This window comes from Vanessa atalanta, chromosome 4 (genome assembly GCF_905147765.1).
Source record: "Vanessa atalanta chromosome 4, ilVanAtal1.2, whole genome shotgun sequence".
Taxonomy (NCBI): domain Eukaryota; kingdom Metazoa; phylum Arthropoda; class Insecta; order Lepidoptera; family Nymphalidae; genus Vanessa; species Vanessa atalanta.
Genome location: NC_061874.1, coordinates 1,431,307 through 1,459,055, shown reverse-complemented (window position 1 = coordinate 1,459,055; position 27,749 = coordinate 1,431,307). Strand labels below are relative to the sequence as shown.

Sequence of the window (27,749 nt, the reverse complement as noted above, 5' to 3'; positions counted from 1 at the left end):
ACTAAGGCCTACTAACTAACTAAGGGCTTTATTAAATATCATAGGATATCAATTGAAAACATTAGGTGCCATTAGTAAGAAGTGAACTATACCATTAAAAAGAATGTAATGAAAATAGAAGCTTTTATACAAGAAAATGTCCATCTTGAATTCGTTTCCAAAGTTTGAAACTGTATTAAGGTTTAATGTTCAGTTGTCTGGCTGAATTTTAAAGAAACTTAGCATTTTAAAATTAAATTTTAAGGCAACTCAATTACGTATTAATTTTCGAAATTTTTATATTTATTAGTATCGCCGTCACGAATTCTGTAATTACATTATTTTGATTACCTTGCTGATCTTAGTTTGCATAAACAGCTGCAGAACCCAAAAAAAAACAACAATTTACTTTATACGGTAACGAGATAATAAATTATAAATTAAATTCGAGCCCAGAACAAAACATTGGGTATGTTTTCACAATTATGGGTAGTAGTTTTTCTTGAAATTTAAGTGAGAGATAAATCCAAAAAAATATATTGCTCAATTGGTTTACAAAAGAAGAAATTCAGATGTATCAAAAAAAAGTACAACTTAAATCAGATTTTTTTTAAGTTGATTAAAATATCTCGGTAACATTTCCCGGCAAAAAATTATCAATAACTCTTACTTTGGAAATAGGCATTGCGAACAGTCCTATTCTCCGAAAAGCAAGTGGAGCCGTTGGTGCGTTTGAAATTGCCATCCCGTTGGATTATGGGAGTGAGGAAAAAGAGAGTACAACAGCACTATAATATCTCTAGTGCCTGACAAAAGTTGGGTAATTTCACTTAGAAGTGTAGTCCGGGCCCGAAACCTTTCACATGTCATTCAACATCAACACAATTTTTAACGAAATCCGACCACATTTTGAGAACATTGTCGACACTAATATGTTTGAGTTATGTATGTGAAAGATCCTTCATCTTAATCGCCGTATCAGTAGGAAAACACCATTTAAAATAAATCTTCTTTGCAATACTGTTGAAAGATTGCATACATAATGAATTGTTACTGAATTTGCTAGTCATTAATTTGTTTACTTTTGCCTACGTTGTTGCTCACAATAAATCGTAATAAAGCAATTTAAATAGTAAAGAAACTGTTTTAAATGAAAGGAAGCTGTAGAGTTTAAAAATATATAGGAGGTACATGTAAAACCGAAAACAGCAAATCTTATTATTACATCGTTGATTTTATTATGGCCAAGTAAGAATAAATATTCTTGGTATATTTTCGAGAGATCCGAAAATCATCTGCAATAAACTAACTATAACAGGGTAAATGTTGCAGTTGTTGGCACTCAATAGAACGCAGCATGGCCGCGGCGCAGTGCCAAGCAAGTTGCCATCTACTGTCTCCTGCTTTCTTGTAAGAGTGACAAATACTGTGGCCATAAATTTATGAAGACTATAATAAAATTACTAGCGAAACTTACGAGAGAACGCCGTGCTGCAAAATTATTGTTTGGTTTTCTGTTATATAATAAATGCGTAATAGATAAGTATATAAATAACGTACTTTCATCCTAAGTATTAGTATAATATTTATTATAAAATTGCCATAAAAGGTTGTTTTTAAGAAAATCACCGACAGTCTGCTTTAAAAATATTTATTTTGCGCTAAATGCAAGGAAAGTTGTCACGAATGGGTGAAATGGAATACTTTTATTGTTATTTTCTTCGTTTCGTTCGAATTGCTTCAACAGTACACCCTTTTGGAGGCTTTTGGTTTTCCCTTCTCGGAATGAAAGGGGATATTTGGAAAGCCACAACACGCTCACGAATCCTGCGTCTTGGTTTTAACGTACGTCGGAGATTTAGATTTCTCATAGACAAAGGGATAAAGTGCGTGCAAAAAAACACAAGAAAATACAATATGTTTTTGTCGTAATAGAAAAGAGAACCGTGATCTTCAGTCGAGAGTATCTTACTCGTCGTCGGTTGTCTTCCTGGTACATGTGAATCATAATATCGTTATTTTTTTTTTGGTGTAGGTGGCAAACGAGTACGACGCTCACCTCAAGGAATGTGACTATCATGGCCCATGGAAATTTACAATAACGGGGGCTTGCAAGTGCATTGCCGGCCTTCAAGAAATGTCGTGATTCCATTAGGTCCAAAAACCTAATTATCAGCTGAAATGTTTATGTCCAGCAGTGTTACATGTTTACAAGTATAATTTTCGCGTTAATAAGTTATATAAATAAAAAAACTATATAAATATTTTTTACATTGTAAAGGCTAACTACGGCCTGTTATTACATGGACCTTTGAAGTAACCGGCTTTTGGTGTATCAACCTTTAACAGGCGAGTCTGCATCAGCACGGGACGCTCGTGTAAGATTTTTTTTCTTAATTTTCTTTTCCTTATTGCCCTCCGTTTAATATTGGCAAATAATCCCGATCTTAATTATTATAAAATATAAAAAGCAATTTTTATTTATGAAATGTGGAGCGTTTAAACCACTGTTCCATGTTTTTAGCTTATGTTTTTCAAACGTTATTTCTGTAAGTCCTACTCGTATATAATTAGTTGTTTTTTTTATGTAAATATGTTGAAAAATTGTTCGTGATGGACCAGAAAATGTTTTAGGTCGCTAAATAATAGAGTCTAATTTTAGTCTAGGGGTAAATTGTTTCGTGTATTATGATTAGCATTAGGTACTTCTAGTTCGCGTGGCCAACGAAATAATTAAAAAATGTAATGGAAAAAATATGAACCAATTCTAATTTACTCTATTATTTTTGTTACAAGAATATTGAATATACCGAAATTTGCACAAAAAGAAGCAACCAAAGATTGTGAGTAAACAGAACCTCATTTATGAAGATGTATGAAAAATCAACATACGAAACATCAATTCAAGTCAATTAATAATATCAAATCCTTACTTCCTTACTAATATTACAAAGGCGAAAGTTGTATGTATGAATGTTTGTCACTAGAGAAAACTTCAGAACGGATTTTAATGGAAATTTACAATAATATAGCTTATAAAGATATTTTGAGAATAATAAAACACATAAATATAAACTGGAATCTAAGATTTTGCCGTATTATGTCATTTAAACTTCGTAAAATAAAAACATTAAGGAGATTTCATAGACAGATTTCATAGAATTTTTTTAAGCCTCTAATTCTTTAGTATTAATAGTAATAAGGGTTTTTTTAACTACGGACCTCTCGACGAGTCTAGGCCTTCTCCATCTCAGCGCATTTTTTTCTGTCTTGAGCTAAATTTTCATCCATAGAACCAAGAAAGAACAAGAACATAGAAATAACACGTTAAAATTACTGTACAAATCATGACCACTTCGAATGTTGGCAAGCTTGTTAGCAGATTTTTCCCGTTGAATCGCAATTCAGATTCCGTTTGCGAAGTATGAAACTGTCGTCCTGTCACTAGTGGAAGCAATAAACAGTGTCACCGAAATGTTGCAACTGTAACTGCGCGCATAGTTACTCTTTTTCATTGATCTAACACTATACCGCAGTATATACAATTAAAAGCATAAATTCGAATGAAAATCAATAAGTACTAACTCCACGCTCCATCTATATACATACAATAAAATCGGAGTGTCTGTTTTTAATATTAAAACAACCGCTTTTTACTAAATGCATATGAATTTTTACGGGGTACATATACCATAACAGTTTTTACAATTTTTGTCCGTCTGTGTTCCTCATATAAATGATGCGGCACCAATCCTTTGAAACTATGATTTTATGACCCCCTTGTGCCTGTGGTTGTACTGGCTCACTCAACCATTAAACCGAAACATAACAAAACTAAGTATTACCCAAACGGATTTGCACAAGGCTACACCACCAAGTAAACACAAGCGTAATTACGTCAAATTGTTTTCTATAATCAAAATATATAAAAGGTAATTGTAATATAAAATTAATTACAACGTAATTAATATCAGTTTGACGTTTAAAATAATTAAGTTATTGTTACACATAATGGCATACGCCTTCGATGATAATATCGAAATCTAGATACACCTAAAGCACACGCTGTAGGTAAAATGTAAAAAGACGTCCACCTATCGCGCGTTCATAATCTGAGCGTTGGAAGCGTGTAGGTAGCACAGCTTCAATGTACTACAAACATGATTTGTGCACAAAAAAACGGCTTATAGATCGGATCGGTGGCTAACGTTAGCAAGCCAAGCCATAATCCGTATCCACACCTCGGCATCTGTGAAAGGTCTGTTGTACTGTGCCTACACAAGTTTGGAAGCAATTTTATACTCCTCATGTCTCGTAAGACACTTACAGATTTTGAATAAAGTAGCATTGAAGTCCTAATAGCATCTGCGTAACGCCATAACCTCAAATACTAACGATTTCTCATATGGTTGCCATCAATATATACAAGTGATTCTTGGGGAAGGTTCTGTTGTTTAATGTATAATTCATTTATTTTGTATAAATTGGCTAATATGACGATGATTGATGAAGATAGTTACTTGGTGTACGTCTCGGTAGGTACAACCACTCACCACATGTTCTACAGCCAAACAGCAGTATTGTTGCGTTCCTTGTGTGTGTGGTTTAAAGGAGTGAGCTAGTGTAACTACAGGCACAAGGGACATAACCACTTAGTTGCCAAGGTTGGTGACGCAATTGTGATGTAAGAAATTTTATGAACATAGGCGAGAGTTAAACCTTTATTACAATAAAGAAGTTTTATATAGTTTTTTTGCGAACTTCAGTACAAATAATAGTAAGTAGTATTTGTATAATATCTAGGAATAATATATTGTATATATTATATCCCTCGGTGAAAAGCCGGCTTTATACAGTAATGTGTGAAAGCTGAGGTGGATGCGACGCGCAGGGGAGGCAACGGATAGCTTTGTTTGTTCAGTTCAGCTATATTCGGAAAATCACACAAGACTAAGATCTGTGATACAAATATACGTACCTATGTATCTATTCTATACGTGTATGTATGTGTCACTAACAATGGGACGTATACCTTTATCAAGATTATTTTAATACAACATAAAAGCGGGTCACCTGATGGTAATGAATCATCACTGTCCACATATATATATATATATATATATATACATCGTCCATCGTGTTCTTCAGAGCTTTGAAATCTGAGAGGTTATGACCTGTAGATACACTGGCTCAGTAACACTCCGAACCGTAACACAATAAGTACTGCTACTTGGTGTTGGTATTTGTATACGTCATTGCTAATGTTGTGAAGAAAATGCCAAATAATGCCATATTATTAATAATAACAAGCGACCCGGCTTTGCACGGGTGCATTGCTGATACTAAATATGTGTACTACAGAATGTCTTACAACGTTCACAGTTTTTCAGTCATTAGACAATACAAACCGCTACATCCCTAAGGTTTAAATCTGTAATATCTTAGAAAATATTCATTTAAATTACATGCTGTAATTTAAGGTACTTAATTGGATAAGGATTAATGCTGTAATCCTTAAAATTGCTTCTGAAATAAGCCATTATTTCTCGTAAAAAGTAAAGATTAAAAAATGATTGTTGTGGGTTATCCCTACGAGATAGATATACGATCGCGAACTTTTTTGAAAATCTTTATAAATTTTTATATATTTTTTTATATTTTTTTACACCTTATAACAATACTTTAGTAGATTATTTTGATCTATCTCGTAGGCTTCAGCCAGCGTTTGCAATGTTAGCGCAAAAAAAGGTATTTATTGACATCACTTTAGAAACCTCTAAAATTAACCGTGTTTCTCTACTATATTGTGCATGGTATTATACAGAGACTTTCCTCTTGAATCAATCTATCTGTTAAAAAAACCGTATCAAAATCCATTGTATAATTTTGAAGATCTAAGCATACGCAGGGACAGACATCGGTAAGCGACTTTGTTTTATACTATGTAATGATATGTAGTTATGAGCCCTTTTGAATTGTTAGTTAAGATCTAATAACTGTGCTTTTCTCATTCGTAGCTTACTTTTGCTTTTTATTTAGATTTAAATGAAAATTATAATCATATACATTGTGGTATGAACTTACTTGAGATTATTTTATGTTATTTATTAGTATTTTGCTTGTTGAATATTAATTAAATTTAGTTTGTATAATGGAAATAAAACACTTCTATTTAATATTATGTTAATGAGGTTAAGCAATTCATTATCGTGCTTCACTGAGATTTTAATGGTATTAAATATTTAATCTTCGCTTTCGTCTTCCATTATGTATTTCGATGTAAATGAATTTGGATTATGTTTTTTTTTTTTTGCAGATATTTTTAACTTTTTTTTTTTCTCATATTTTTAACTTTGCCGATTCATAAATTAATACATTAATAATGAATCATGTTATTCGATCCAATTGCATATATAGATGATAGAAAGGCGTGTAAATAATACTTGTTGAGTTCCAGGCAGGATATATTATATACATATACAATTGTATATGGCTAACATAACTTTTTATTTTAAATGTTGAATAAGATTAGCTACTGAGTTTCTTGGTTCTGGTAGAATATACATTACGAAACGATGGGAGCTTCACTTAATACACTTAATTTGTAAAATGATGATTCAAAGGTGCTTGTAAAAGTCTACTTCAAAAAAGTCTATTTTGATTTAATTTGATTACATCCATAAAAATCGCCATTTCAATTTTTATTTATAATTCACCTCGAAAAACGTCACGAGGAAACTTGAATTTGTAGGATGCAAATCTGCCACATACGCATCGATATTCACCAACCTGCATTGGAATAAAGTAGTGGTAGCTCCAAACTTTAGCCCAGTATTTACGTTTTAATTATTAAATTTTAAGGGCATGTTCATTTTCAATTTCAGTGATAAAAATGTTATATACAATAATTTATAAGACAGCTGTATTGTACGGATGCTCTTTGCGAAATTCATATCCTTGCTCAATAGAGCCTTCAGCATGTTCAAAACTACGTCGAATTCGAAGTGCACTCCTTCACGCGTCAGTGGACATATAGCGGAACGATATGTCAAAGCAATTTATTTGACAGCCTCCGCCATATGCAATGGGATCTGCTGGATTATTTGACAAATTACGGTGGTATCGAACCGTGTGTGCTTGTTATAAAATATATCTGCGTGTTGTTGAACTTTAACTTCCATTAGAATATTTAAAAATATTTTTTGTGTATATGAGCTATTGCACTTACGACTTTTTTCAACTGTGATTACATAATAAACTTAATTTCAAAATGTCATTTGTAAAGCCATTTTATCAACAAAGCTGCATATTGGATATCTTCTCTGTCAATATTCTTTGTTTTTTTCTCATCCGTGTTTAATAAACAGTAGATTTATTGTAATATTCTACCACAAGCTTAACATCAAGTTACTTATAAACTGTGTTTTGAGGCAAAATTACTCAAATAAAACATATTAAATGGATGCAAACGTTCTTTTGTAGATGTGTCTTTGTAAAGTACTTCTTGCATATATAGCTTTGTTAATATTCTGTGTTTTTGTGTCATCGAGAATTTGTAAACTTATATTGTAAAATTCTGCCAAAATATTATTCACTAACCTGCTTAGAAGCAACGTGTTGGAACTCTGTGTGCTGTGAATTGGTGTGTTGTGTTGTGCCTTTGATTGGCAATGCCATTTAAGGGTTGGTACTATAACTTTTTTGCATGTATGTATTGTATTATTTATATATATAGAAATCTCAATAAAATAAATTTAATTCAATTTGATAGGTTATTGAAGGATCGTTTTGCATATTTCCGGCCTCAGAGATGATAGATTTCAATAACGGATTTTTATGTATTGAAGTAGCATGCATGCATGCTTGCTAATCCAGTTCAAGAGGAGAATCGAAAGTAGACCTACTTCGTAAATAAAATATAAGTTTTTTTTTTAAATTCTGGAATAAAATCCTTGTTGCTATGGAAGGTACGTTCGCTACATGTATACAGATAATATAATATAGTCCTTTATCCGATTAGAGAAGATGGAAATTTTAACTGGGGCAACTACGAAGAGTATATTTTTAGTTAAAGTTAAAAGAAAACATTCTACAAAAAGGAACGTACATTTTTAAGGTACTTTTATCGGATTTTGAACATTTGTCGGTTTCTTGTCATCGATTGTCACAGATAGTCATCGATTTATTTTAAGAATAAGAAGGTCAAGCACTTCTGACACGGCATTTCACAGGATTTCATTAAATTTCAAGTAATGATCGGTTTGGAAGTTAGGAGAAGATATAGGTAAGCGGACGGGCTATTGGGCCACCTGATGGTAAGTAGTCACCACCGCCCAAAGACAATGCGCTATACGCTGGTTGTGCTATGAAACCTTCTGTCGTGGTTTTTTATTAGCACGTTCCAGGATCTGCTTACGTACACATGTGCATTCGGCCACATGTGCATTCCACCAAACCGCATTGGAGCAGCGTTGTGGAATATGCACCAAACCTTCTCCTCAAAGGGAGAGGAGGCCTTAGCCCAGCAGTAGGAAATTTACAGGCTGCTGATGCTGTTACACCAAATTAACTACATATGCAGGATATAATTGAGGTGATATGTAAATATAAAGCAACCTCAATATAGCTACATAAAATTGTAAGTACAAACATGACCGATTTTATCCTGTATTTAAAACTAAAATTTGACAAGCCGGTGTGCCATATTCACGTAAAATGACGTAACTACATCGTATCAGGTAACTTCGCGAAGTTACTCGGGGCCGGTAATAGCACAGTTTAAAATAATGAATGAAGTTTCATCAGCATCCGTGCAGATAGCGCTATCTGCATATAAAACAAACTTTTTCCAGCATACCAGAACAAACACATTAAGGGATTCAGCGTTCATGTCCGCAGGCAGAGCTCGAAGGCGCGATAAACTTGTCGTGACGTTGATTTATGTCTCCGTTTGTTTGTCCCGGAGACGGCACCAAAGTCCCGGTTCATCCGGGATACCGACTGTGATAAGGCGCAAAATGCACATTGCAAATTACCGGCAAAAGTTTGTATTAACGGAAACATTAATAGTCGAGTCACTATTCAGCTAAATCTGAATAAAGAGCCTTAATTAATATCGCTGAAATTTTAAAAATCCCTTATTATAGATAATAATTGTCAGACGTCAGTGTGAAGTCGAGAGAATGTGCTATATTTCACTTAGTAATAAAATCTACTTCATTTATTAATGGCGGAATGTAATTATCATGAGTACTCACAAATTATAGAATTAATACCCCCAACCAGAAGAGGGCCCCACGAGATTTCTTCTAGTATTTTTATTACTATTACTAATTTTATACAAATATCTTTAAATAAGAACAACATTTATGAACGACTTTTATTGTCTTTGCTTGGTGGTACACCCCCTCGTCACATATTTCATAACAGGGGACATAACATCTCAGTTCCCACGGGTGGTGGCGCATTGGCGATGTAAGAACAGATTTATTTTTTTGCATTGATGACCACTAAACATCAAATGGCCTATTTGCTAATACTATGTAAAAATATGTAATGTTGACTTCTGTGTATCCTCTGGAATTAGTACAAAAATATTTTGTTCAAAAATCAATCCAACAAGCGATCCGATGTACCGTACATCACATGTATTCTTCAGTTGGTGGTAGGGATTTGTGCAAGTCCGTCTGGGTAGGTACCATCCACTCATCAGCATATGGGCTACATATGCTTGTCCGCCAAACAATACCATAAAATTCTTAATGTTTTTTTTTTTAATATCGTGCTATACATCCGACCAAATTGCCATTTAACAGATAAAATTATAATAAAATCACTGTCATTCAGAAATGTTAACTCACAATTAAATATAAAGGCCAACAAACCGTAATAAATCGCATTAATTACATCTATTTTAATAGAGAAGAATGGTGTCATGCAATAAATATTAAAAACCGCAAAGCATTTTAAATGTAGCTGACCGAATATTTACAGGGTTTAAATTTTAGTCGTGTTACGCGCGTCGGACAATTTGTTGTTGACAATTACATCAATGCACGTCATTTGGAGAGCGGTGACACGTTCTAGAATTTACTTTTTCGTTGAGAACTATGAATCTATACTAATAATATAAATGCGAAAATTGTTGTGTTTGTCCGTCTGTCTGCTACGCTTTTAGAGAATTCGGTGATATTTGGTAGGAAGCAAGAACACCAAGGAAGAACATAATCATTTAAAATAAATCATTTAGTACCTGACTTAAGTGTAACTGTGTTTTAAATATGATTTATGTTTTACAAAGAGGTGCGAAGTGTACAGGAGAGCCACACTCATTGTGGTCACGACCCTCAGTAATGAGGAAACGACTAGGAAGAGAAGAGTGAGAGCTTTATGGAGGATTTAGTATTACAACGCTCTGACAGTAAATAGCATTTTCATGTTTTTTTTTTTTTTGAGATAGTAAATTTAAAATTCTCTATTTAAAAAAAAAGAGCTGTTATTAATAGACGTAGCATAAGTAGAGTGACGACACTCTACTTCAATATTGTTTATAATTAACACGCTTTTAATTCGCAAACGAATCCTGCTAGTGGTTTGTACAAAGGTATTATAGTTTTCGCCCACACAGAACGCTCAATTGTTACTATTACTCCATTATGTTAATAAACGAATTTAACTACTCCGTAGTGGCACGTTACGGCGACCACGCGAACTCATAAATAACTCTTGTACAAATGAATTTCTTGAAAAGGTCGTCGAAATATGACTTCACATGTAAGTCCAGTCACGCAACAGCCGAATCTCTCATACGTTATTTATTTAACTTAGTATCAGAACGAGGTACCTTTTTATTAATTTGGGGTAGGTTTTCATTTGACGCTCATACCTAAGGGAAATCAATGATGAAGTCTAGATTGGTGCGCGCTAACCTGGACAATGCCTAAACACATTTGCTTCTAGACACCAAATTATATGTAGCAGGTATCCTTCATGTTTCTGATTAACTACCGTTTCACTATAACGTAGCATAACAGTCAATTACGAGCGTACGAACTCTGGGCATTCTTTGGTAAAAAGTGAACAAGGAATTATTTTATAAAATACCTGATCACAATCATCCAAAGAATATCATGTGAATACGCAATAAACAAGCGTCAGAAAGAATGCCACTGGCTTAACAAAATATCAATGTAAAAAATTTAACTAAAAATTTCAGCTTTAAAATATCCGAGAGTGTCTTTATGAATGCATTTCTGAAAGATCACGGAATCGATATATGTGTACGAAAATTTCATCCTATTTTTTGCATATCTACTAACTCTAAAAAAAATCTACCGGCCACACTTAATCTATTTTTAAGGAAACATTCCTTTCACAGACAGATATCGAAATTTAGAGGGAAGTTTACATCCCTCCGACGAGCGTAGGTATGGATTGAGATGTCGCTCAAAAGCATAATCGATTTTTTAACAATGCTTTGCTTTTAGGGTGAACTTGCGGAGGGGAGACATTTGTTCGGTACCAAAAAATAAGAAGTGTAGCGGTCTTATTCAATGCCTAGTATTGAATCAACTTGCATGTACCGGGTCAAGAATCCAAGAAAATACTTCATCACACACTTTTAGAGAACTGGTAAAGTTTAGCGTTGAATTTGTTGTATTGATTGTTGATGATGGTAGTTCAGCTATCATGAATTTAAAACATAACGTAATGTTAATTTAATGCCAATGAGATTACTAGTTTCGAAAAAATTAACTAGTCTTATTTCTATAATATTAGTATGCAAGTTGGTAAGTGGAAGGGATCTAAAGAGAATATTTAATGAAACTATAAAGTAGAACATTTAAGTACTCGGCCGTCGCTTAACATTTTCTCAATATGTATAGTAAGCGGAGAATTATAAACAGCAATAGAAAACACAAAAATTTTGATACTGTATAATATTTTATTCTTATAGATCACTTGAGTATACTTAACTGAAATTTGTCTTTTGCAAATTTTATTCTCTCACAGTGTCACTAACGGTGTTTTATGATTGTATGGTAGCAAATACATGAACTGTGTAGATTGAATGAAAAACTATCAAATCATATGACAAAACATTCGATACTCGCAATGCTTCGGCTGCGATCTGAAATGTGTTCGAGTTTGTGAACAATTTAATATAGATTGACTCTAACGCTTGCAGTAGATCCTTGCGTAATTTACCAGAAACAATTCAACTCTAGCTAAACTTTAAACCAGTATAATTATATATTGTTTTGTCTATGATATAAAACGAACAATTACTTGTTAATAAGTATTAAAGGAAATCAACTTCATTGTTCTAATTTTTAAGGTTATTACAAGTTAATCTTAATGGTTAACCCCACTACGATTTCAAGAAATGTAAAAGGCCGAGCAATTCTGTAAATGTGATAGAAGTTGATTCAGACACGTTTTACTTAAGTTCGACCTTGAAATTATACTGTCATCACGCCTAAAGAAGACCTTCGAAAATTGAGCAGATGCGTAGGTTATGAAAAAATTTAATTAACTTTCTTAAATAAGATTTTCTCTGGTTAATTAAAATATATTCGTCGGTTCTTTTTAAAAGTATATACCTGTTGAGAATCTTAAAACATTTCGTTAACTAAAATGCGCAATTTATATACCTACATTTTACTAAAAGCTTTGGAAAATTTAACGGTTTTGCCGAGAGCAAACTTAAAAGATGAGCACAGAATGATTAATAATTAAAATATTATTTTGGATCTTTTAGTTCGATACTAATATTATCGAGTTCAAATTTTTTCCATCTTGTGAAATAATTATTATAATGATCGTTTTTAGCTTTTAATATAAATTTAGGAGTTATGTTTTAAACAGAGTAAAGATTCCATTCTCTCGTAGACACCAAAATATCACTAGTTAAACTAAAACAAATTACATGGGTTTAAAGCTAGCTAACAAAATAGAGGACAGGCTCTTTAACACGAGTGCAACGAAAAACTTGTTTAGTTGACAGTGATGGATGCGATCGGCAAGCTGCTGCTAACACAAACTCGGATTTTTAGCTGCACACAAAATAGCACAGAAATCGAGCATCGAATTTTATCAACGATGATTTGCGAATAGCAGTTTGTGTTGACGCTGCTTTTAGTAACTGATAGATACTGATGGAGACGGGTCTTTTGCATGTGACAAGGGTATGGCGTAAATATCGTACGACCTCCAATTTGTATGATTAATTGGACTAACATACGAGGAGCGATGTATAAAATACAACGTGCGGAATATATCATCTGAGGAAAAAATTAGAGAAAAACTGTACTGCATTCTATGATAAAGATCTACTTTGCGTTCCTATTCAAAAAATCATCAAGAAAACTTATTTAAAATAAACTCATTTTTACTTAAAATAAAACTAAAATTATTTCATAGCTTTTAGAACATGTATATATATTCTGCATGGTGATCAGTATTCACAAGTAATCCCGTGGTATGTATTTTATTTCATAAATACTTATGTGTATATATGATTTGTCTATTTGGTTTTTATACGAGTAATTTGAGGGTTGTTTAAACATCGATATTATTACGTATGGAAATTTGCAAATCGCACGTTGCCGTTGGACAAAATTTTAATCGCCTTTGACAAAGCCGACGTGTGAAATGGATTTAATCTTTTATCTAAATACTTATTACCCCATCCTCGTGCAATTGTTGACGAGAACGTAGCGTGGATTATAATTTATCTTTTTTAAGTCAATATTAACAGCATACATCGTGAAGGGAAGATCTGTTAACTTAAATAAATACGAGAATCGTTTTTATTCTGATTTATTTTTTGGTGATATTTGTAATAATAGAAATCTGGAGATGTTCCTTTGTTGGAACGCGTCAATATTAGTACCTACCAGTCTGATTTGATAAAAGCCTTTAAAAATGATTTGTGTGTTATACAGCATATTTATTGGGAAAGGTTATAGGTACTATCTACACGTGCCGTCTTCGCTCGGGTGGAATAGAGGTCTACATAAAACGTTAATATTGTAATATAATATAAATATTTTGGTTAATTTATACAAAACTTTAATGAATTATACAACAAAATCATCCTCATGAATCATTCCGTTCATAAGTGGAAACCGTATGAGAATCCGTTTGGTAGTTTTCGGGTTTATATCGTTCAGACATACAGACGCGGCGGTGAAACTTTTACTTTATAATAATATAAGATCACGCACAACCCTTGGGAGCGGAGTAGCAATATTTAACGCGGGTGCGGAGTATGATATAATTATAAACGTCAGTAATGGTATTCTGAAAGAACTCATTTCCTATCTCACTCGTGAAACGATGACCAAATGCTCATTTTGTGCGTGTATTTTTTAATTATAGTCAATGTCGCTTTTCACTTTCTGCCATTTCAAGATTTTCTTCAACGATAAGATTTAAATTAGTTACGGAATAGCTACTGATTTGTGACGATTATTGAGAAATGTTCGGAATGTTGAAATTATGAAATGTTAATATAGATTTTGATTCGTTTATTATGTTATAGGTCTTTACAATATTAACACAATGACTGAATAATTTTGAGAATTACGAGATAGTATTGCTGGTTTAAAAAAATTTGTAATCACTTGATAAAAAAATTCATAAGCAAAGTTTCGAGCAAAATTTTCACATAATTCAAATAATAAGAACGATTCAATTAAAGAATAACAAATATTCAAGATATCTTAAAATAATTAATAGTCTTTCTTTTGAAAAGTCAAACATTGTTTAAAAGGTTTTTTTTACTGTAAGAAACATTTTATATTATTAAACCGTGTGTTCAATATTTTTTTCACATTTAATTAAATCTCAAAAACCACCTGAACATCTTAACTACTTGAGATATGTTTCTCTTCTAAATGTTCATTGTACTTCTAAATTGTAAAAAAGTTCATAACAAAAAAATCTCACATAGGTTATTATTAACATTTTTATCAATATCTTGGATATTTTATTTATAATGACTCAATTTTTGGGATGATCAAATAATTGCAACCCTAACGTAATGGCATACGTATAAATCGATTCAAGTTGTGTAGTCTTAGCACCAAATCAACGTCAGCAAGTATTCACTTGTAAAGTATAAAATAAAATATCTTATGGGTGAATTTCCCAGGATTCCGCGAACGGGTAGATAGCGTGTTCGAACACACAACGCATGTTTCTTAATAGGATAACTTACTGAGATGCGCGGAACTTCTTCGCTTTTACTCGAACAACCTCTGGCATTTGAAAATTATCAACTATTATGCGATAGTTGTACAAATCCTACAAGAAAATGCCTTTGATTAATTATTATTTGTTTAATCTTCAAACAAACTTATACATACATATACAATTCAACAAATTATATCTCGTGAATGCCGTAAGCACAAATTATGTTCAAAACGTAAGACTTGTTTGTTCTCATAGGAATTAAGAGTTTCTCTTGTTCTCAACAAAGTCGGAGCGAAATATCTGCCTATCATAAATCATAGGCGTTTGACATAAGCCAATTATTCGTTTTTAACAAAAACGAACATTATTCGCCAATTAGATATGAGTATTAAAAGGGACCCCTCTAATATCTCGCTTCGAAGTTTCGTGCATACCCCTTCAAATTACGAAAATATTAGAATTTATGATTGTTTGGATTGAAATGTAAACTCTTCCCTCGGAAAATTCGTCTTTACTTTGCCGTCTTCCTCCCCCTTTCCCGTGTTAAGCTTGGCGTTAAGATTCGCAAAGATTGATAGAAGTTTAAGATTATGCGAAATGTACAATATTTGGCTAGGGCGTGCTAAATCTTTTGTTCATCATGGAGTTTATGATTTTTTTATTATTTTCTGTGCAAATTTTGATCCTAATTACATTTCTCGTTTGGGTTACAATAAATCTAGCGAACCCGGATAGCGTTTATACTGCAGTCGGATGAAACATTCACGATGATTACGTCCATAAATTTCTACTTACCTGCGGCACGTGTAAATGGTTGATTTATGATTCCACACAGAGGTAATGTGTCGCAGTATTTTGTCTCTAAATAACATTCGGTGCTACCGAGTTATGAACGCCGGCAATGCTACTTAAATTTCATGTTTGTGCGGGAAAAATTTGAATCCACGAGACTTTTTACCGTTAACATTATTGACGTTATTGGTGTGAATTCTGTGTTACTAAGTATGCTAATTTATATAGTTTTTTCTGAAACTGGTGTGTCTACAAAATTTGCATTCAGATTCCATTTAAATATTTATTCATTTTGTTTTTATGAAAAAAAAAGTAAGAGCTCAAGACAAAATGTTTGAAAAATTAAATAGCAAACGTGTTTTACTGACATTTTGCAAATTAATGTTGCTTATAGCGCTTAATATGAATAAATTATTTTTATTATATAAAATAAGTTATATCCTGATTATTTTAGTTAGTGACGGCTATACATGAATAAACACTGACTTTTTAGCCCGTAAGTTTGTAAACAAACTTCCTTCTAAATTCAAATTGCCATTGCTTACCTTATGTATAGGCGTTCCCCAGAAGTCGTTAAGAAAGATGTTCGAGATCGGAGTCTGCGGTCTTAAATCTCTGTTTTCTTTTATGGCACTGATATCGTCAAAGACGAAGCCACAGTAAAGGCAGTTGTGGTAAACAAGAATGCAAGCGAGGACTAAAATTGCTCCGAGACCTCTTCGTGGCGTTTCGGGCATATCCTCAGCTGCTTGACTGGGACCAGTTACCCGCCTTCTACTGCGACCTGTTCGAGTCCTCACCGCGGAAACCACTCCTCCGAACCTACACACGCCACTTACACGGTCCATCGTGAATTAAACCGGCATTATTTTTTACAAATATTATCACATAGCACTATCCAAATCCAAGCTTTAAAAACAAATCCCATTTATAGCGGTCCCGAGTCACCTGGAATGTCAGCAACTAAACCACAATCACGAACGAAACTTAGAGCAAAATACGCTACAAAGAATGCGAATAATACGCGTTACAGTCGAAATTAACACTAAAAATCTATAAGGACCTAATGTTACGGTCTGTGTTTACGTCACCGCGAGGCACATGTCACATTTTTTAGACGAAAACGTTTAATTTGACATTTATGTGGTATATTGACGTAGCACATACGGACACACCCGCTCTCTAGGCCGATTTGCCGACAACTGCCGAAGTGCGTCGAGCGAATGCCGCGTCGAGTCACGTGACCCGTCGTTTTACTGCAGGTCGTTCGGAGAGCGCGCATGCGTCGAGACGATTCTTACTGGCGGCAAAATAAATAATAATATAACTCATATATTGCACAGTAACCATTCTAATAAGTAAACATTGATACTTTTATTGATAAATATAATTTGGATAATATTTTATTTAAAACATATTTTTGATTCGGTAAATTTTAAGGAAAAAATAAAATAAATTATTTTAATTTATTTATATCGAATACAATGCAATAAAAATTGGTTTCTAATTATAGTAGGCGTTATCAATATTTGTTAAATATCTTATCGCTTATTTAATTGCAATCACTGATAATTTGAGAGAATATCACAACTTGATTAAGCCGCCCCCACATTCTGGGCGCATGCCCGCGGGGGTGGCGAGGGGTTGAATGTTGATGACGACATTTCGCTCGGGTTAGGGAGAGTTTAGACGGGAGTCAAGAGTCGAACAAGGATCGAGTTCATCGTTTTCTATAACTCATATTTTCGTAGTTTAGCGTAAACTTTTTCAATTCCATACCGCATCCGTTAAATAATCATTTGAATTTCGAACAAATCGTTTTTAAGTCGGCGACGGTTGATTTTGATAAAAGCTTTCTCATGTACTGTCTCATCTTTGCGGTTTAAAAAGCAAAGTTATAAGTGATTCGTGATAAGAATATTATTTAAGGAAGTATTTATATAAGAAAGATTTTAATATTCAATAAAAAAATATTAAATTGTCCGTTCGTCACGGGTAAAATTTTGTACTCACTCTAATTTTTATAATGACATACACTTAAACAAATATTATTAGTATAGCAAAGTTATATATGGGATATCTGTATGTATGTTTGGTGATACATCATACTAAGCCAGTGTCTGTTTACCTCATGCGCTTATTCAAATATATTTTAATACATAATGCTTTTCCAAATTGCAAAGCATATCGGCGTTTATATTTGCAGAAAACCTACAAAAGAATATGTTTTGTTACTGTGACAAGGATTAATATTGTGTGTGATAAATTATTTTTAGCCTTTCTTTGTAACAATATTTGTGACGTATCTATTTAAGATAGATATACTTATCTATTTATGCAAATTTTTCTTGTATCTGAAATAATTTTGGCAGTGTTCGTACGTTAAACGCTCGAATGGACAATTTTCTTTCCGATTACGGTAACATAATAAGCTTTATCTGAAATATATGAAACAAATTAACAGACAATATAGCCCGACTCCGACTTCCATTGTCATTTTAAATTTAAAATCAATCTATGTATGGTTCGAATTGTAGATTCTATCGAAACGAAACGACGAAAAGTACCGTCGTTACCTACTTTCCCAATTGAAGTATATAGGCAACGATGTCCAATTCAATTTGTATTCTCTGTATGGAAATCAATTACTCGACATGATGGTAGGGCTTTGTGCAAGTCCGTCTGGGTAGGAACTAACCTACCTCTTTCGTCTGGATAGAATCTACAAGTCTATCTAGGTAGGTTGGTACCTTGACTCGCACCTGAGTTGGTAAGGGACATAACAACTTAGTTTCCAAGGTTAGTTGTGCATCAGCGACATAAGGAATGGTTAAAATTTCTTACAGCATATGTCTATGTGTGGTGGCGACCACTTATCATTCGGTGGCACATTTGCTAAGCCCTAACTTATTTCATAAAAAAAAACAATCACGCTTTTTTATCATCTAAACATGTATCCTGTAATAAGCAATACCTATTTTTTTTGAATACATACGATTTAATAGGCACAGACTTCATTCCAAATATCTTTGTTAATAACAAAATACGTATATTCAGAAAATGATATATGAAATGAGAATGGATCTTAACGATGGCCACTTTTATTGCGTGGACAATAAAGTCACTGAATGACTGGCCAGCGAACAATGTCGACTTCCCGTGCTTACTCTACCAATTGCGTACATTTTTTTTTCTATAACCACAATTCGCTCGTGGCTTTTAGTACCTTTGTAGAAATCAAAGGTTAACGTTGAAACGTTTAAGTCACCCGTATTAATTGTTTCCTTTTTAAAAAGATAAGTAATGATACTCAGCCGAGCTTGATTCAATTTATTTTAATAGGATAAAGGTCAATGACCCATTTTTGTAATCGTTTTTTTATTTCTATATCGTTCTATGATTTATATTTATTATTTGATTATGTTTCTGTCCAGATATCGACTTTTTGTTGTTTCTTTTTCGAACAAAACAACGGCTTACCCAAACATTAACTAGTTTTTGGGAAAAACACAAACCGCGGAAGATGTTGAAAAATAAAGCAAAAACAGTCAGATTGCGAGCGTGCGCTGGAATGCAAGCAAAAAATAAACCAATCTGAGTCCCTGTTGGCTGTTGATTCGTCCAGTTTTTTGGGTCCAGTAAAGGACATGGCATGCAAGCATCCTAGGGGAACGATAACCCTGAAAAACTGGGGCCTTCGGTGATTGATGAGGAACCCGGCTTAAGCGTCGTATAAACAAACCCTCACGTTCTCTACAATGGCCTCAGGTGCTTGTTTATTTTTTAATTTTCTGCATAATTTTAAAATCTTTTTTGTATTATTATTTTAAAAATATGATTTTTGATTTATGCATATTGTTTCTGACTTTTTTACTTTCTTAAAATATCTTGAAATAGATGCAATTAAATATATATTTGTACCAAACGTAGTCCACAGCTGGACTTTGAAGAAAGCCGTTAAAACTAAACCAGGTAAAGAATATTCTTCAAGTTAAACTTTTTTCATAAATATCTTAAAATATATCGTAAATATTCTTCTTCTTTCGGTTTTTGTCTTTTATGTCCTTTTGAATATTATTTTTATTTTAAATACATTTACAAATATTTATTTCAATATAAATCCGTAAACATCAAAGATAGATAATAAAAATTCAATCAAAATACATCATTAGACATATTCTACAGACGTGCCAAAAAAAAATAATCTTAAAATAAAATCGACTACAAGTCATACTCGTTTTAAAAACCTGTATGTGTTTCGTAGAAATAAACATAGACGGCCTATCAAAACGTTATTGATGATATTATGTGGATGACAGGTAGGAATAGGGCATATCACTCATAAATATATTATGCGCGATTATTTAAAGAAAAATAATGTTTTGTGAAGTTATCTGTACCGAAATATTTGTATCAAATATTCCTATGAAAAAATAAAGGAATATTTACCAGGTATCTTTTCTCGAAGAACAAAAATCGAAACTAGACGTTTAATTGGATTTTGAAATGCCAGGAAATGTTATGCGAAATTGACTCCAATAATTATAGTATTAAAATCATCCATGCGTTACGATTTCCGATCAGATTCAGTATCGAGACAATTAATGTGTTTCTTAGAGAATATCTTTGCTGATCTCGAAATATTTCCTCGCCTTGTCAACTTGCTGGGACAATAAGTCACGAACTGTCCAGTATTGGATGAACTTCCTCATTTCCCATCTTCCAATCTTTGATCTTATGGGACAAAAGATGTCACGCTTAAAGTCATTTATATTGTACTAGCTACCCGATCCAACTTTTTCCGGGTAAAATAAGGATTTTATCACGTGCTATTTTTAACCAATGAGATATAACTCGTTAACCGTTATTGTATATTGAACTTCTGGTAGACATTGCTTTATCTTAATGGGTTTATTCTATATATTTATTTATTATTTATAAAAAAAATAATTCGATTGATTGATCGTTTTCTTGGTAGTGGTGATTTATGCACGCCCGTCTTGGTGGCATTCACTTATAGCAGCAATGTTATGTTCCGGTTTGAAAAGTGAGTTACTACAGGCACAAGTGACATAACAGTAGTTTCAAAGATTGGTCGTGCATTTGCGATATTATGATGCTTAATATTTCTTACAGTTCCAATGTCTACGACTGTTGGTGACCACTTACTATCAGCTGGTCTATTACGCTTACCTATTTCAAGTAAAAAAACATTCTCGAATAGACAAACATATCACGCTGAATCCGAAGTAGCATTTTGCAAAACTTTCTGCAAGCGAATGCGAGGCTGGTTAGTGCTAGTTTATAAAAGGTTTTAAATTTGTATTCTTTAAATAAACTAAGTCAGGTCAACCTTGCTAAATTCCACAAATAGATGCTTTTGCCCTCGTCGCTGGCATAAGAACGGAATTCTTTGCTTTTAGGTCAACAGCTAGCGAGATATCGAATACAACAGTAAAAATGCAAATTTGCAACACTAGTAGCAATATGGGTATTAAAATATATGTACTATAAAGTTATTGATTTCATTGGATTTGAGTGATACTCTCATATAAAATGTGCCATGGAATAGATTATTTTGTAAGTAAAATGTTTTATTTCTGGCATGTGCACGATTTTGGTTACACTTATGTTTCCAAAGAATTGAACGGAGTAAATTATCAAATTAAAACCATTATAGAAAATGTAACCGCTTCGATCCAAGCTTGAGGTGATAAATCAAAACTTTGCCATTAAAACAAGTAAGACCACGACACTTCGGGATCAACTGTCCTGACTTCACTTTACCGAACTTTATTGTCTTGAAACTTTTATTACTCCCTTTATTTGCACGTGATAAAACCATCGTTATTAATATTAAGTAAACGTCAAATCATCAAAGCGACAAGACAGTAACTCTTCCTAAGCATTGTTAAGACCAAACTAAAAGGATCGAATCTTCCAATTGTTCATTGCATTCCAAATTTGAACAATAATAACGAATTTAAACACAGGATTAATTTCAACGACTTGTAAACGCTCTCATGAAACAAGTGTCTAAAATTGCTTCAAGTTTGATGTATTTGCACTCGCTCCTCTAGAGATAAATTTGTTCGAAAACTTGCTGAATGTGAAAAGTTTGAAGCTCACTTCAATCCATTACGCGAGTGAAATATTTCTTTGTTTTCTGACTTAACTGTGGCCTTACAAATCACAAGTTTATCATTAGTCGGCCGCCTTTGAGCATCGTTACGCAGATTTCACGAACTTTCTCCATCACGAACAATACATTTCTTTAATAAAGTCATTATTTAAATCGTCGAAAGAAAGGTACTGATGAGATCAATATAAATAATGGTTTCTCAGAGATGAAATTGAAGCGTCTTTTCGCTATATAGGAATCTATCAATCTAATCTGGTTTGTAAAGTATATATTTGTAATGTGATACCGAGTTGGTTTATGTTTAATATAAGTCTATCAATCACGGAGACCCCTGAATGTTAGTGACAGATCGTCGCGCAACATGTGACGAGAATCGGTTTTGGCCTTTCGCATTTCCATTTGAACGAATTCGTCTCATAACTCGATAATGAATATGACTGCTTTTTATTGAACGATAACGTCACGTTATTTATACTTTTATTAAAACGATAAATTACAAATGTTGTTTAGAGTTAAGTGTATTATTTTTTTTATTCCTATGAACTAATATATTATATTATACGTCGTTGCATAATCAATATTTTTTGTAATAGTATGTTGATGCTATCTGACGTTAAGTGACCTACCAACAATGCAAGAGCAAATGATGAGTGGGTATCTACCCAGACGAGCACGAAGCCCTACCTCCAAGTAAATTCAATACATTACAAATATGTATGTATGTCTGTAGCCGTAGAACGAATCATATTATCTGGAAAAACAGAATACTATATTTTATAATCAGGTCACAACAAATTAATACATATAAGTGTATATATAGATTATAGCAAAAGCGCTCCTATAACTTATCAATATATAAATTATCATTCACTTTTCATGGAAGTTTTAGAGATCTACATATACATATATATTTAAATTTTTTAAAATTGCAATTGCTCTTAGGGGTAAACTTATGTTTCGATAGCTAAAATCCTTGATTTTTTTATTTTTTATAATATTGTTAGGTGGACAGACCAATAGGAGTGGTCCTGATGGAAGTAAACAACATTGCCCATACACATTGGCGTTCATAGAAGAACATCACTAACGCACCACTAACCTTAGGAAATTGGATATGTGATGAGTAGGTGTTACCTAGCTAGACGGACACAAAACCTTACCATCAAGTAAAAGTTATTTAAGATTGATTATTCATTTTACCAATATTATATAAAGCAAGAGAATTGTACCCAAGGTTGGACAATACTTAATTGACTGAAGGGTTTCAGCGCGTGACGTTTATTAATAGATACGCTGCCCTGTCAAACGCAGGAAATCCCTTATTATTTCTTTAGAAATGTAATAACTGTTGTGTAGGAAATATACTATAAAATAATCTTGGTGTCTTTATTATCGGCACACAGATTCTTAATAAGACATTACAAATCGTATTCTACTACATGGACTACTACAACTATACTTAGCCAGTGATAGTATAGAGACATATAAAAGAAAAAGAGCAAAGTAACACCATGTAAATCCAATCCATGCCAAAGCTGGGTTAGCCCAGCTTTGGCATGGAAAGGATGACGAACCCTTAGGGGTTCGTCATCCTTTAAGAAAGCTTGGAGCTTATTCCACCAGGCTGCTTCGATGTAGGTTACTCATACATGTGGGAGAATTTAAATAATAATTTGACACTTGCAATTTTCCTCACGATGTTTTCATTCACCACCAAGCACGAGATGTATTATAAACACAAATCGTTTCATTTGTGTTTATAACATGAACTTGTTGTTGTTGCAGTGGTGCTTGCCCGGGTTTGAACCCGAACTCATCCTTTAAGATGTTCTAACACCTGGGCATCTTATAAATAACATCATTATAAAAAAAAAATTATTAAAAAATACCCACAGGTCACAACACAAACAGGCCTTTTAAAGATCTCAATGATGCTGAAGCTTGATATTTGGTGTATTATATCGTATGACTTTAGTCATAGAATACCAAATTTTAATCGTCAACAGTCAGCTGAACATATTAATCTTTAATCGTAAGAACATTTTCGATCAACTTACGACAAAGAAAAAAGATTTTTTTTTTAATCAAAGCGGGCTTATTCTTTTAGGTGCCGATGCCACAAGAAGACATATATATACGCACGTAATAACACCACTCCTGATTTTTTTTATTAGATACTATTTATTAATAGACTACAAGCCTTTTACGCTTATGCTTATTGCAAGAATTAATTGCCTGATTATCCTGTATAATATTCTAATTAATACCATATTAGCGTATTGAAGGTCAAGATAGGAAGTGGTTTAGATTTTGTAGGCCATGTGGCCAATGGGCATAGGTTACCACTAATGGCCAAATTAGCTGTGCCCATGACTTTGTGATTGTTTGAATTTAAGTTTTTTAGACATTACAGCGTGACATTATTTTTATTTTTTATATATAGTTCTAAAGTAAAAGAAAAGCCATAGTTACTCTTTATTACAACAGCTATTTGCCAGTGAAAGTCCCGTCAAAATCGGTCTAGTTGTTCCAGAGATTAGCCGGAACAAATAGACAGACAAAAATTAAAAAAATATATTATATTGGTATATGTACCGAGACTACATACATACGCATTTAGTAAAACGCGGTTATTTTAATATTACAAAAACAGACACTCCAATTTTATTATATGTAATATAGATATAGATAACATATGCTAATTTTCTTTAATACAAAAATACTACGACATCACATCTATTACTAATATCACACGACACTATATCTGCACACACCGAAGATATAGGTCAAAGGTCGATTAGAGGAAGCGCTAATAGTACAGACGTAACTATGCGATCCAATCACTATCTTATATTTAAATAAAGCGAGTACTGAAACTAGTTTATTTAAAAATTTAATTAAATAACTTGTTAAAAACTTAACACTCGTCCACATTTACATCTAAGATTATACCTCGCAATGACAAGTCCGTATTGCAAACGTATTCACTCGAACCTGGAGGACCAGATCCGAAACGAGAAAGTTTTGATTTAGTGCTTATAGCTGTCTCAGTCGGGGAGCCCTCTTTAAAGTTTTAGTCATGTAATAGAATAAAACTGGTCGAACAATGCCCGTGCTCCAGCATTCATAGCCGGTCTCGGTAGCATTATAGAAATGTATGAACTTATTGCTGGCAGCGTTCGGAACATTAAATCTAATGTTACACCATTCTATGAATATTGTAAACTACTCTACAGTTCTGGAGTAACGCGAGCTATCCGTTTATGGCAATCAGGCATATTTATGTGTTATACTTTTATTTATTTTAGTTACTCTATCGAGCAAATGTGATCAGAGGTTAAAGTAAAAGATATCAGACAAGCTAATTCATCACTAGCCTAGAGATCTAAAATTACTTAGTGAAAGTTTACTGGCTCACTCATCAACAAAATATGTGCATATCATTACTAACTATTTTCGTTTTGGTGTAGAATAATTAATATGTGGGTGGTACCCGCACAGATGAAACTGCACTGAACTCATTTGCCTTAATACAAATATAAAAAAAAAATACGAGTTTTATGACATTTGCTTAAATGGAATGAAACTCTTTAATTATTATTTTGTTGCCTTGTATTTCCTTTCGTTAAATTGGGTTATTTAATATATATGGCATGAATATTACCAAAAGAGTTTTCATGTGTCTTATTTGTGTTTATAATTCATCTCGTGTTCGGCTTTGAAATAAAACATCGTGAGAAAACCTGCAAATTACCACGAGTTAAGGACAAGGTTGGGAAGATAAGGCAGCTACGGGTATTATCAACATAATATGTTACAAATATTTTGCTCTCGTTTGTAGGTATTTCTCAATTATTACTTCTTTTCTTATGTTTAATTTAAAACAAAATGTTACATGTTGTCAAATTGTTTTTATAATGACAACATTTATTTTTGTAAGGCAAACGTTGTGAATGTTTTCTATGAGTTACCATATCATATTGAGCAACTCTCTTTGATCAGTAAAAGCTACACATATAGATATAGTACTTAAAAGCAAAAATCTTTTTAAATCACGAAAGTCAGATCGGTGATGGAGTTTATCGCGCAGAATAAACAGATTAGCAGTAGAAGGCTTTCCGACAGAACAAGAACAAATGGGATCAGCTTGAAAAATGTGTAACAATAACGAAATGGGGGAACTTGAAAGCGACATCGGACCATTAAGCAGGAGCGAACCGACTTCAGGCTTTGCCTTAGAGCTAATGAATCAAAAGTTTTCAACAGCAAATGGAATTTACTTTGATTGCTACGAATAGAACATCAACTTTCCGAAACTATTTTTGCTAATTTAAATAGTTCCGATTCATTCTTTTCAATTTTCTTAAAGTTTTATTCAACAGCAGGAAAAGGAGAATCACATTCAGCTTACTTTTCAATAAAATATAAGTGACTCAATCTGTTTAATTTCAAGTTGCATCTTTAAACTTCTTTCCTTGATAAAAGTTCAGTCCGTTCGGTCTCTTCAGGTTATTTTGCTTCGAAATAGCATTCTTATATAATTATTTTCTTTTTTCTTTAGTACAACAAGTGAAGGTCACATCGTATATACTTTTTGCCAATCTTAATCGGAATGATATTATTAACGTTTTCAATAGAAAATATAATGAATAAACAAAATGGGGTTCGCAACTTCTATTATCGCCAGGCTTCAGTTCTAAAAACCACAACATTTAGTATCGATGTATTAAAAAGTTTTCGTGGTTCATTTCGTAGTTTTCAGTAAAAAATAATACCTTGAGTGAACCTGCAAGTTTCGGAAGAAATTTTAAGACCGTTAACTCGTAATGGGGCAGCGTGGCATTAAGCTACGAATTATTCTCTTCAATATACTCGAAAGAGCAGAATGGAGCTGACCAGCATTGGACTATTACGCCATTTTCGGTTTATTTTTCCAGCACAGATTTTTTAAGGATAAATATATATATATTTTTGATGTAGGTCGGCGGACGATTAAATGGGCCACCTAATGGTAAGTGGTTACCAACGCCCATAGACAATGGCGCTAAGATTCCCTTGTGCCTGTAGTTACATTAGCTCACCCTCCATTCAAACCGGAACACAACTATATTGTCTACTGTTGTTTGGTGGTAGAATATTTGACGTGTGGGTGGTACCCAGACGGGCTAGCCACTACAAAGCCCTGCCACCAAGTAATAACAATATATATGGTAAATGGTCATTACTGCCCAAAATTGTAAGAAACTGTATTAAGTACTAAAATGCTAATATAGGGATACTGTTGTAATAACTCTGTTTCTGTTACCTTTTACAGGTGATGCCAAATAGTGATGATAATCGGGAGTGGTGATGATCCAGAAAGAGACATTGCAGAGAGATAAAATACTAATAATAACAATGATTACACTTTAATAGATTTACTTTGTGCCAAGATTATTACAGTTCGGCTCTTATATATAAATAAATAACAATAAATAAATATTGGACAACATCACATACATTACTCTAATCCCAATGTAAGTAGCTAAAGCACTTGCGTTATGGAAAATCAGAAGTAACAACTGTACCACTTACACCTAGACCCAAGACAACATAGAAAACTAATGAAATTTTTCTACATCGACTCGGCCGGGAATCG

The 27,749-nt window shown here is 33.2% G+C and overlaps 1 protein-coding gene across 3 annotated transcripts in view; it reads right to left on the bottom strand.

Moving 5' to 3' along the window:
- The window catches only part of LOC125077727 (protein O-mannosyl-transferase Tmtc3), a 186,296-nt gene extending 159,309 nt beyond the window's left edge, over nt 1-26,987 (bottom strand). For 2 of the 3 annotated variants that reach the window (XM_047689741.1, XM_047689743.1), the window contains exon 1: nt 16,515-17,166. In XM_047689741.1, the coding sequence (XP_047545697.1) occupies nt 16,515-16,817 (303 nt within the window). In that variant the 5' untranslated portion in view covers nt 16,818-17,166. Of the gene's footprint in view, nt 1-16,514; nt 17,167-18,978; nt 18,982-26,983 lie in introns of those variants that run through there. The other variant, XM_047689742.1, reaches the window with a different exon arrangement.
- Nucleotides 26,988-27,749: the final 762 nt, after the last annotated feature.